This window comes from Fistularia commersonii, chromosome 30, assembly GCF_037954325.1.
Source record: "Fistularia commersonii isolate RoL2024-O1a breed Wild chromosome 30, RoL_Fcom_v1.0, whole genome shotgun sequence".
Classification (NCBI taxonomy): Eukaryota; Metazoa; Chordata; class Actinopteri; order Syngnathiformes; family Fistulariidae; genus Fistularia; species Fistularia commersonii.
Genome location: NC_141313.1, coordinates 11,742,963 through 11,756,224, shown reverse-complemented (window position 1 = coordinate 11,756,224; position 13,262 = coordinate 11,742,963). Strand labels below are relative to the sequence as shown.

The following is a 13,262-nucleotide window of genomic DNA, read 5'->3' as shown; positions in this document are numbered from 1 at the left end:
AAAAAAAAGTTAAGTAGAGTTTGAAAATATCCCCAAATGCCAAAACCAAACAAAAATGCTCCCAAAAGAACGATGATATATTTTACAAATAACACAAAAAAAAAAAACTTTCTCACATGACGTTTCGAGCAAAAAACATAGGCTCCACCCGAGAGAACGATCGAAGCAGCACAGGGAACATCACGGGACAGAAGCTCTGAAGCTGCTGGAACACACCTCCATTCCACACAGTTTGCAGTTTGCAAAGAACAGACACACAGCGATGCATAACTCCTTTATTTCATGTTCTTTATGTCATGCCAGTACAACACAACACTGATAGTCCATGCTATCATCTTCACTCCTACTTGTCGTCACACGTTCACCCCCCTCCCCCCGCGCAGGGGAGGCCATGATATGATACATGTTAACAGCTCTATACATCAACAATAGAGTCTATATGGATTATTTCTTCTTCTTCTTCTAGGTTGCAAAGAAAACGCTCGGCCACTGAGCTAACCCGGCTAAAATCCAGGAATGGGGTTTCCAAATCAAGCGGTGGTATAGGGGTGGGGTGGGTTCAATTAAAGCTAAAAAAATGGGTGAGAGAAGTATTCAGGCACTTGGAAATCCTCTCAGGTCCTTGGCTACACTGTGCTTCCATTTCACACCGAACATGCAGGTTATAGATGGTCCCAGGCCTCCTGGACTAGGGGGATTGTAGCACATTCAACAGTTAAAGGGATTTCAAGTAGTTCACACGATACTGACGTTCTTATTTACATGGTTGTTTTTTTTTCTACTAGCAAATTGTCATTGCAAACCCCCCTAAGACATAACTCTTACAATCATTATTGTACAAATATTTGAACGGACGATAAAAACGGACCGGAAGGCCGCGGCCCCCCCCTGCCCAACACTGTATCCCTCTGTATCCTCTTACTTTTTATGACTCAAAAGTTGGCAGTATTTCTGAAAAGATCTTTTTTTTCTCCCCCCGTCTCAGCGTACAACCCATCTTGTCTGCACTGAATCTTCCACAAAACCGCTGTCCGTTGTCATGGCCGAGATGATTAGTCCACTGATGCAGATGGTGAGAAGCTCAAATGGCTCCAAAGACAAGAGATAGGAGTCAAATTGAAGGATCTGGCATGACTTCAAATGAATTTGGTGTCTGATTAGCTCTGCTGCTGTTTGGTTTCTCAGAGGCAACATTTCAAATGAACCCAAGCTCTGGCTTTCGAATTGAACTCAACAAAGGAGAAGCAGCTGAAGACTCTTCTCAGTTTGCAAAGCATGTACTTCTGGACCTTTGTTGTAACAAAACAAACTTATCAAGAATGCGAGGTTTGTTTTTGTCTCCACACCTTGTTTTTTGGTTGATTAAGGCTGCCGGCATGATTGGAAACAACTTTGTTTTGGTCCAAATCAAGAGCTCGGAGCGCTGAGCGGACATCTGAGGTTCCTTCCTGGGTTGAAAAGGGAGCTCTATCTGCTCACTCTATCTGAAATAGGATGTTAGAAACGTCCAAAAGAAACGGCAGGTCCCAACCCCCTTCAAGGACATTTCTCGTCCTGTGGATCAGAAGCTACAGCAGCTAATTTCTCCAAAGGACTCCTGCTGTTACCCCAACCGAGATCAGACCAGACATACAACTGAACTAGCTCTTCAGAAAGGTCCAAGACCAAACGTTGCTGGCAAAACCAGAGGAAGCGTGAAAGACCGTTAGCCAATCGCTAACATCTGAGCCGTGCACACAAACAACATCTGGCTTAAGGACAAATAAAGACAGATAACTGGAGGTGGACTTGTCTAACAGAAGGTCCTTCACCGTCAGCCCGGCCAACAACGTGTATGGTTGCCCCAGCGTGTTGCCAAAGGGGAAGCGGCAAAGACAGCCCTCGGCCTTTCCTTTCATTCTGACGGATTCTTTTTTGACACTTATTCTCCGTCCGTCCCTCCACCTCTTCTCGTGTACCTCCAGCCCACCCCGCCGCCCCACAAGGGCTTCCAGAACGGCAGCTCCGAGATTTGATTGGTTGGTCGCTACCCTCGGCCCAGGAGGCTCAGCAGGAGCGCCTGCTTTTACGAATCACCCATCTTTTCATCCATTCCATTACGTTCTTCTCACGGGCACTAAAATTGATGTCACGTTGACTTAACCGATAACCGATTCATATCTTCTCTTTATTCGAGGGTTTGGAGAAATTGACAGCTGCAATGGGAACGGAAAGAGAAATGAAATGAAAGCAATTGGTTTGCAACAGCAGAGAGCGACAGTCTGAAGGGCTCATCATGGATTTTCAAAATAAGAGTAAACAATGTATTTAATGATGTTGGTTAATCCTTCCAGAAACACCTCTAAGCAGTCCAACAAGCCTTGTTTTTACTTTTGTTTGTTAGTGTACTGAACCATGAAGGTGTGACTTTGAGTCCACATGTGACAGTTGCCATGGTGAACGCCTGTGGCCGTTGACCTTTGACCTTGTCTACCGAGACCTCCTGGATTTGGAGAGGAAATGCGGAAAGTTTGAACCTCACAGAAACAGATTATCTTTACATTATTATTAAGATTGTTAAAAAAGTCAACCTTTTCTTCCGCAAATGTTTCTTTACATGTTTGAACCGTTATTACAAATATAGGACTTTATGGTCATTTATCTATCTGTGTAGTTATAGAAAAAAAACACGGCTCGCCCATGTTTTTTTCAAAGCATGTCGTAATTAAATGAGTTTTAATCCTAGCGAGGTCTGTCCGATGACCTGGGTTTCCTTTTAGACTCAACGAGGATCTGAGTGGTGACGGTACAATTCTGCGGGACGGCAACGGTGAGATCGGCTAGTGGCGTTTCGTCAGGTATTCCAAATTTCCATCGAACAAAAGTAATTTTAACCTGAGATTCAATTCTCTTCGAACTTCTTCTCGTGTTCTTCTGTACAAAAAGTGTGGGCTCCAGACTGAGAGGTGGCCTTCCTTCTCCGCTTGACAAACCCTCGTGACGACAGACGACATTGACCCCTCCACCCCAATACAAAGACTTCATCGGATTTAGATTTTCCAATCAGCTAAAAGTTTGAAATAGTAAACACTATAAACGCGGGTCCTGTTGGAGAAGTCTTGTGGTGTTCAGAGGGTCGGAGGCGGACGCTCCTAGCGTCAGACGACAGTGCTGATGTCGTCGGCCTCGTCCGGCTTCTTGGGTTTGCTCGGGAGGGACTTGAGGTACTCCAGGTGGCGCCGGGCATCCTCCTGGTTCTGGCGGACGTAATAAACCACGTAGGAGATGACCATGGCGAACCACCCGAACATGGTCACCAGCATGGCGTAGTCTGTGGTCCTTTTGGCCAGGTTGCACAGGTCCGTGTCCACCGCCAGGAAGGGCCGTCCCTCCTGGTCCAGCAGCTCGGAGCTCCTGCAGAGGACGCGGGCGGCCGCGTCGTGGTTGTGCGCCATCCCGCCAATGGCCTGCTGGAGGGCGCAGTCACAATGCCAGGGGTTATCGTCCACGATGACGCGGGCCTTGAGCCGGGCAAAGGCATCCTTGTGAACGCTCGTGATGCGGTTGTGGGAGAGGTCTAGAACCTGCAGCGTGGCCTCGACGCCGCTGAAGGCACCTTCTCCCAGCGTCTCCACGGCGTTGTAGGACAAGTTGAGCTCCCTCAGGAGCCGGAGTCCGCGAAAAGCCTGATCCGGTACGGCGCCGATCTGGTTGTGGTCGAGCCTGAGCAGGACGGTGTCCGCCGGCAGGCTCGGGGGTATCTCCTTGAGCCGGGACAGGCTGCAGGAGACGTTGTGCCCGTGGAGGTGGGGGTCGCGCTGGCAGATGCAGCCCTTTGGACACATGCTGGCCGAGGGGAAGCAGAGGGCCATGAGGACGAGGCTCTGGAGGAGCAGACACATGGGTAGGGAGCGTGACAGCCACAAGTCCAACAGAGTCATCCTGACCGGCCGTCAGAGGCATCCCGCCCGGGGCCACCACGCCACCATGGGTCCCTCAAACACATCGCATGGTCGCAATGGTTCCTCACTGTGGGCCCGCTGCAGACGCAGGAGGGTCCGAGGCTGCGCTCATGCTGAGGCCTGAAATGGCACGAAACACAGAGTCAGGACAAAACCATCATCTCCTCTGGCTTTGGATCTCGTACGTTGCCCGGGAAAGGTTACGCTTTTTGTTTGGAGGCAGCATTCGTCAGAGGCTCTCGTTTCCTTCATGCACGTAGGAGAAACAAATCCTCCGGATCAAAATATGACCATAATTATATTTTCTTTTCTTAAAGCTGTAGCTGGTTTTAATTTGGTTTGATTTGTGTTCTGGCCGTTGGTCTTGATAAAACTCAACCTGCCAGAAACTCATTTGCAAAGGACTCGAGAAGGGGGGCCTGTGTCAGCTGGAAAACAGGGCTGATATTACTGGAAGACGTGAGGACGGTTCACCTGGACTAGTATCACAAGGCCACACATAGACACATCCAACCATTCACCCTCTCATTCACATGTCTGGACAATGTAGGGTCTCCACTGGCATCCCACACGTGTTGGAACTATGGGAGGAACCTGGAGAACCCTGAGGAACCCCACGCATACAAGGGGAGAACATGGATACTCCACATTGGAGGGAACCCAAACAGGGGCCTTCTGGCTGCGAGGAGGAAGCGCGAATCACTGCCATCATAAAGTGAAATCAACATCTACGTCGTCGAGGTCTATGTTCTTCGAACTCAGCACGAGCCAGCCAAGGTCGAGCTTTCAACGGCGAATCAATAAACGTTAATGAGACAAAATGGTGGTGCTCTGCAGAGGGCCGCTGAGAAATGGATGAATCCCTAGGCAGGGAGGGATTCTACAGGCTGGTCGCTCTCAATCACACAAGTGCTGTTGAACCCTGAACCTGGAGCTGCAAGCCTGGCACCACCACACCGGAGGTGGCCAACACGCAGGGCTATTTTTGGTGACGGTGAACGCACGCGGCCGGAAGAAGAGGAGGAGGAACGGGTTAGCGGCGGGTGAAGAATGGGGGATTTTCATCGGCCTGTCTCATTAGCTCCTCTCGTCACCTTTGAGAACCAGCCGTCTGTCTAAATCTTCACGCCCTCTCCATTGGCATGGATAATTACCGAGTACATTCTGTCATGGATACCTTATCTTCTCTTCAGATCTGTGATGTGATGGATGCATCGGCATATAAACATAAATGACGCTATCTGTCCATCCGGCGCCGTGACAACCCGGTCTGGACCGGAGCTGAGATTCATGCTATCTGATCCATCTGAGCCTCCAGAGGAGAACATCATCCATCCTATCACGCGCAGGAGGTAAATGATCCCCACTCATACAGCGCTTTCATCACCCGCCAGTGCCAAAGCGCTGGATCACACATAGACAAACACACACACATACACACACTAGAGCGCACGCACACACACACACACCGATGGCAGCAGAGACCGAAGGCGTTTGCCCCACTGTGATTGGAGGAGAGGCAGGTTCACCCATCACAGGGACGCATGCAGACACACAATCATTCACATCTCATTCCGCTGGTCAGTTCAGGATGTCCGGTGAACCTCCAGCATGTTCATGACAGCAGGAGCCTGTGGGAGTCGAAGCAGGAAGCAGTGACCGTGGAAGTTCTCCAGAAGAATCTCAAATGATGTTGACGAATGCAGGCGCTAACAGGGAGACCTCCACGCTGCCAAACAGAGAGGATAAGTGGCTGAAAATTAGACGAGGGAATGAAGCTACAACAACAGCGAAGGCGCTGTTAGTCACAAAGGTGGCCACTGCAGGATCGCCAAATTCTGGCCTCGCAGCAGCAGCGGCAGCAGTAGTGAGTCACCGTAATAGACCATCACTCCATTGGTGTCAAACCAAACCAAAAACCACCGATTCCTGAACCGGGGGACAGCGAAGAACTGAGAAACACCTGCAGATGATGATCTAGTTTGAAGTTTTTTCCCTTAAGTTTAGAATATCTGGCATTCACACCATCCCAGTAAGGTGCCGTCCATCATCAGCTCCCAGCCGTCTCAATGTCAAGAGCGAGACCCGCGGCGGATCGGACACCCGAGGCGCTTACAGGCGGCCGACGTTCTCCGCCTTTCACAAGCTGGCCTGAAGGACACCTAGCTCCTCTCTGAGAGCAAGCATTGAGATCATTGTTTTTGGGGCGTTTGCAGCAGAGCAGAGGGCCATGCGTTATCACTGCGGTGGCTGGTGGAACAGAGGTAAACGGCAGCCAACGGCGAGGAAGGGAGCGGGCACGGCCTTGTTTGCCACCCAGCGGCTGATATGAGCCGCGGGTGGCCAGCGGCCTGTGACTGGGATCTATTAGAGGCTGTCTGAATATTGCTCTTCGTTAAATCCACGGGCAGAGTCACGCAGCAGAGGCTGTAAACGGATCCGCCTAATTGCACCATTCAGTAGAGATGTTTTTCAGAATCCAAAAGAGGAGGAACTAAAGAAAACATCGCGCGAGCCACTGGTTACACATTTACATCCTTCTCTCATTGTGTCAACAAAAAGGACTCACAAAAACACGAGGCATCCTGTCGGCAACATTTAAACCTAACGACAGACACTACTAATTGTGTTTTATACGACAAGCATTCAGCTGCTACTTGGACAAACAAAACTTCTTTGCTCTCGACAACAAAAGGAACTTGTTACAACACCTCTGCCGGTTTCGCAGCCTTATGCTGTGATCATTTTAACTCTTAGTGTGAGGCGGCAGTGGGGGGGCTTCCTTGTTGAGAGCGCTCATAGTTAGCTCCAGGCTAGCTCCTCCTGTCTGCACTCATGTCCCTGATTGTAACCTCCTTGTGCTCTCTCATTGGACAGTATCCCAAGGGGCGGGGCTTGATCTTCCCTGGCGACTCGCCCAACATTGTTATTTCTTCTAAAAATCCGCCTCGAAATCTTCTCGTCTTGGCAACCGGACTTGAGTTTTGTCACTTGAAGATGTCTTACCCCTCATCTAAGAGGGTTCTTCAGCAAAGCAAGTATGGCATATTCGGCAGGGAGTTGTTGGCCCTGCATCTGGCGACGCCTCATTGCAGGGGTGAGATGTCTTCAAGTGACAAAACTAAAGGCCATTTGCCAAGACAAGAATTCGTCATGACCTGGATGACTGAGAGCCTCCACAGACGTTCTTCTAGGAATATTAAAGCTATTATTGAATCATGTCCATCACCAGCCAGTCGAGGCAGAAGGCCGCCCAGACTGAGCTGGGATCTGTCAGAGGATTCCCGCGTTTCCTCACCGCTCCTGGTGAATTTTACGAAGGGCCATCAGACTACTGGGTGGGGATTTGGAGAACACCTTGCATAGGTGCCCCTGGTGAAGGTGACTCTGGAGGCCTTTGCTGCAGGCCTTTGCTACATTCCGCCATCTTGGAGAGCTGATCAAAAAAGATGTCCTGCAGAAACTATGGACCAAGCACGGTCGCTGGCACAAGAGAGACACGCAGACTTACAGCAGACCGGCATCAAGAGGCCACAGCAACACCGACACCCATTTCCAGTAGCCGCTCCAATCCCCGAATTCATAAAACGACAAGGATCCAAACAGGTGATGACAGAAGAGAACGACACCCCTGTGGAACCTCCACGACAGTGCAGCCGTGCGGAGAAGGTCCGGGATCCAGATCTTTCTCCCTCACTGACAAACCAAACCCTGACGGTTTTTTCGGACGCACTTCTTCACCCGGATGACAAAACAAACACGCAGCTCCTTCTGCTCAGCCACACTATGGAAGAGCCAAGAGGAGACAACCATCTGCTTCACCCAGGAGACCTTCTCTCACAGTGACTTTTCACGACTCACACCTTCACACTCCGTCCGGCTCGTGTCCTGTAGAGCTCAAGCTGATACTACGGGTGTCATCTGGGTGTCGGATGAGCATACACAGCTCAGATCCAAATACTGCGGCTCCATCCAAGTACATTAATATTTCTTCATGAGATCTTAAGAAGTTCAAGTGGTGGATTATTCATCATTTTTAATTCTGACCTAAACTTATTTATTTGGAGCAACCAGTTGCACCCAAAGTTGACTTGACACCACTGAGATGAATTCATAAAGCAGGTGGGAGCAGGTGGAGGAGGACCTACAGAGGTGGAAGTATGACCTGGAAAGGAGAGGAGTGAAGGTCTTCTGAGCAACAAGGAGGACATGTGAATGAGATGGATCCAAGTGGAACCATGAGGCTACAGGCAGACAAGATGAAGATGGTGGAGGGTTTAAAGAACCGAGGGTCCTCAGTCCAGAGGGTGGAGTAAAAAGCAGGTGGAGAAAGAGTTTGAGACAGAATTGAAGGAAAGGTGGAGAAGACGGAGGTGAAGAGCAGCCATGGTGTCTGGTTTGAAGACACTGAGCAGAAGGCAGGAGGCAGAAGTGAACGCAACAGGGACGAAGATGAGGAGGTTCCTCTTTGGGAGTGAGGAGGATGGAGAAGATCAAGAAGGAGTCCATCAGATAGATAAAGATAAAGTCAGGTTAAGATGGGTTGATAAAAAGGAGGGGTGGGGAAGATCTGAGCGGTTAGAGCACATGGGTAGAAGGATGTTGCCAGGCAGGAGGTCTGGAGGAAGACCAGAGAGGAGGTTCATGGATGGAGGGGAGGACGACAGGAGATAGTTGATGTGAGAAGGGAAGGTTGAATGAAGAATTTTAGGAGGGTTGCATTTGAGCTCCACACTGGCCTCCACCAAACCTCACGTTCTTCTTGGAAAGAAAAGTGTCTAAAAAGTGTCCAGTTGTGGAATGTGTCCACACAATCCACAACTGACCTTTGGAGTTTTCTCTTTGGTGCTTGAAGTCCATCATCACGGCCACCTGCCAGAGGAGCAGATAAACAGCTGCGTCCATCAGAGGGGCGGCGGGTGTTTGTGCAGCCGTCTAAGAACTAAGTAAACTAAGAACGTCCTCAGGCGCAGACCAGGTCAAGCCTCCCTGCCCTGGTTAGACAGCTTCTGCTAGAGTCCTTTTCATCCACAGATCCATCCTGGAGCTGCTTCTTGTTGATTGAAGGCCTCGTCTTCAGATCAACAAGACCTGAAACAGGCCGTTCCTGCTCGTCAATGTCTGAGTGATGGACATCACTGATCCATCCTGAAGGATCTCCAATGAGTCCACAATGTGAGACAACGTCCCAGCGGATTCTGATGTACTGTTAAATAACCTCTTCTGAAGCAGCCTGCCAGGGTTTCATATGTTGGTGGAGAATTCTCCCCTGCCTCGCAGAGAGCAGATGTCACAGCTCGAAGCTTTGGCCAAACACACCTCGGAGAACCTTCTGTGGATCTTCTGCTGTGTTTAGGGTTTCAGACGGTGACTTCCTTGAGAGGGGATACCGAGTTTGACTGGCTTAGATTCCTCAGGGGACATTTTGCTTCCGGTCTAGACTCACCTGTCCATGTGGGACTTCAACATCCACACCTTTGTAGCGAAAGAGGCGGTTTGAAAGGAGAACATCTGGCCATATGATACCCATAAGAACCCATCACTGACTTGTCTGTGGAGGTTCTCAGTCATGCTGAATTCTTATTGAAATCTTCTTATCTTCACAACTGGACTTGAATTTCTTCACTTGAAGACATTTCACCCCTCATCCCTCAGGCGTCTCCAGTTTTTCTGTTTTGACAAAGATGGCTTCTTTGACTCCTCTCTGGACCCGACATTGTTGTCTTCAGAAGAATGGCCCTTGTCCTTCAGGGGAAGGTGGACCATGGAATCCTGTCCTTAAGCAGCAGCTCTCCTTTTTTGGTCCATCTGTATGCGCAGAGGTTGTTTGGTCTCTACAATATAGACATCATCATAATCCTCATTGCAAGTGACAGCAGACACCGAATTCTCCATCTTCTGCCTTTTTTGTCCTTGGGATGCACCAGTTTTTGTCTAACGATGCTGTGGGGTTTGAAATGTATATGGTGTTTGTTGAACACCCTTCTGAGTTTCTCCGAAACACCAGCAACATACGTAATGATGATGTTCTTTCGTTTGTTGTTGTCTTCCTCCTGTTCTATATTCCTGCGTCTGGTGGTTTGTGATTTGGCAAAGGCCCAGTTAGGGCGGCCACAGGATCTATAGGCTTCTCCTACGAACTGAAGAAGCCTCTCGAATGAGGGTTGAAACATCGTCAAGTGAAGAAATTCAAGTCCAGCTGCCAAGACAAGAAGATTTCGACAAGAATCCGTCAGCGACTTACACCTGGACCTCACTAACCCCCCCGGAAGCCCTGCCTGGGTGATTCACCTGGCTCCTCGAGGTGTGATCGACCTCCTTCCACGCATCCCCTGTCCTCTCAGGGCCCTCACACACCAAGACTCCACGGACTGAAGAAGTTTGAAGAAGCCCGGATCCAGAGAGGATCGGACGGAAAGAGGGCAGGAGGTTAGATGGAGGCAGGTGATTGGCTCAAGGGAGGAGAAGAATGGATCAACATAATCGGACGGCAACGGACTGGGTATAAATGCCCTGGAAAGTGTTTTTTAGGGCCGGCATGGCACAGGAGGTTAGAGCGGTCATCCTTGGAACCAAACATTATGGGTTGGATTCCCAGTACCTCCGAGCCTGTTCAAGTGTTGTTGAGCAAGACACTGAGCCCATAACTGCTCCCCTGGCGCTGTTCCTCAACTGCCTTCTGCTCATGGTGCATCCATGGTGGGTTAAATGCAGTGGTCAAATTTCACCGATGTTGTACTCTATGTAGAACTGTATGTGACAATGAAGGCATTTCTTCACCTTCTTCTTCTTCAATCTGGTCCCTGTGTTTCACCACACATTCACACACCTCGTGATACTTGTGGTACAAATAACTCAAACAGTGAAGCATGTGTGAACAGACCTTTGTGTCACGCAGATATTAACGAGTCCGGGATCCCATTTCCACGTCGGTTTCCAAACAGCCGAACACGAGGTGAGCTGCGGCAGGGGATCCAAGGTTTTTTTTTTTTTAGCATTGTGTGCAAAGCGAGATGTGCGTTGTGCATCGGGTCAGAGGCTCCAGAGCGACGCCTCCTCAGCACTCCAATTTATCTCTCACCATCTCAAGGATTCCTGCCCTGGATTGTAGGACTTCTCCATTGTTCATTGATTGCACAAACCGGAGGGAACGCAGGTTTTTCCATGCGGTTCACAGGGTCACTGAATGCCTCCAGAGATAAAATGTTGTGAATCCTTCAGATCTCAAGACGGAAGCATATCTGCTACCTTTTGCCTCCGATCCGGGCTGGGGTCTCGGGTCCGACAGAGGCCCAGACTCTCCTCCCACTCGCTCCGGTTCTTCAGGGGGAATCCCAAGGCCTTCCAGGAGACACGCATCCAGCTCCTCTGGATCAGCCGCTGTCATTCACAGCACCGTCTAAAAAATCCTGCTCTGACTTGTATCCAGAAGGATACAAGACCGTCTTCATCCTCAGCTCTGTCCCGCTGCAGGAGACCAGAGACACCGACGTCCAGACCCAGAAGACAACAAGGACCAAGTCAGATCTGGCAGAAGATGAGAAGATGGAGGGTCTACCTCCCACCAGGGGAGACGACCTGCTGACGATCTATCACAAATGTCAGGAGGTATTTACGCCGTGAAAGAAATAGATGTAGGGATAGACCGTTTCTTCTTAGGATCCGAACATGAATAAACACGCCTTCTTGAAAATCCCATCCCTAACACCCTATTCCCCCTCTGGTGTTTGGGACCATTAGAACCTCAGGGAGTGGGCGGAAGATCACCGCCCTCACAGATGGAGTTGATATTGCAAAACACGGCGGTGGTTTTCTCCTCACAGGTGAGAGGTTGGGGAAAGCGGCCATGTGGTCAATATGGCAGACAGATGCACGCAGCTGCCCGCAAAATATAACCGGGATGAGACAAGTAAGTCCAGCATACTTGTTTATGCTGCAGGGTGGCTGCTGTTCTCCACCCCTGCCAGTAGGGGGCGCTACTCGCCTCTGCAGGCAAAGGCCTGGTGAAGCGGAGAAGAACTCCAAAGGATGCGGTCTTCTCACAAGCATTGGGGCTCAGCTGGAAGCCAGGAGGCCTCGCTTGAGGTTTCTGGGATCCAGGCAGGAACCCATCTGAGACCGAACCCTGCCGGGTTTGGACTTCAGGCAAGACCAGAGCCCGAAGCTCCACTGGTCTCACTCTACTCCCCTGCTCTGGATTCAAAGGTCAAAGGAGGTGATGCTGTTTCCAGCCGATTACAGTAGTTCCCTATCAATCACTCTCTAACACACACACACACACACACACACACACACACAACAGGTCAGACCCTCCTGGATCATCGCTGTGTTTTAAGACATTACAGGCAGTAAGCACGTCTGAACTTTCTGCCATCCACCTCTGGCAAGCTGCAGGTCGGAACACCCAGTCGGGCCTTCAGCTGAACCCGGACCCGTTGACGTCGGGCTGGAGGTCCGGAGGTCCGATCGGAACAAGTCCTGCAGGAGACGGTCGGAGAAGCAGCCCCTCCTCCCCCCCCCCGCGCTCTCCCCGGCCTCTCCCACCCGTCTGGGCGACCGTCGCCCGACGCGTCTCGCTAAAACGCAAAGCACGTCACACAAATCTCCATTGAGAAAAGCGCGGTTTAACCGTGCGCGCCCCCGCGGCGGGGAGCCGCTTCACAACACCGCTCCATTTGACCCGTATTTTTGACGTCCAAGGCTGAGGCTAGGGTTCGGCTGGGAGCAGACCCTCTGCAACTTCTCCGCGGCGGTCTGACTGGCCGCTGCCTCCCTCCGCGGCGCATCTTGACATGCAAGTTGACATTTAAATGCCTCTTTAAAACTCCCGGATGATCCAGGTGCGTGTGCGTTTGCATGCACCCCCCCCCTCCCTTCGTCGGAGCGCACCTGGATCGGCGGCCGCCGAACGCGTTATAGGTGTCTCATTGTGCACGGCGTCCGGCCCGGGAAAACATTACGCATCAGCCGCCTCCAAAAATCTCACCGAGGCGAGGACGCGCCGCGGGGACGCGCGCAACCGCGGGGGTCGCAGGTGCTGGAAATGCGCAAAGCCGATTCGGAGGCGCAAAGAGCCAGACAAGACCGGCGGCTGCAGACGGCTGCAGGCGGCGGCGCCGTGCGGAGCAACAGGCGACACCGCTCTCACCTGCGGGCTCCGTCCGTCCCGAGGTTGCGGGGTTCGCTTCACACGGAGACCTCCGGCCGGGTCCTTGGGGCCACTCGCCTCCCGCGGGATCCGCTCTCCGGTGCGGAGGTGAGAACCCGCATCTTTACCTCGGCGGCGTGAAGGCGCCCCGCGAGTGCGCTGACAGGGGAAGG

General features: G+C 51.1%; 1 protein-coding gene across 1 annotated transcript; it reads right to left on the bottom strand.

Moving 5' to 3' along the window:
* Positions 1-263: 263 nt before the first annotated feature.
* On the bottom strand, positions 264-13,227 carry lrrc3b (leucine rich repeat containing 3B). Its single transcript, XM_086178136.1, has 2 exons — positions 13,090-13,227; positions 264-4,061 (listed from the first exon to the last, which is right to left on the bottom strand). The coding sequence occupies exon 2, from the start codon at positions 3,918-3,920 to the stop codon at positions 3,138-3,140; it is 783 nt and encodes a 260-aa protein (XP_086034262.1). The 5' UTR covers positions 3,921-4,061; positions 13,090-13,227; the 3' UTR covers positions 264-3,137.
* Positions 13,228-13,262: the final 35 nt, after the last annotated feature.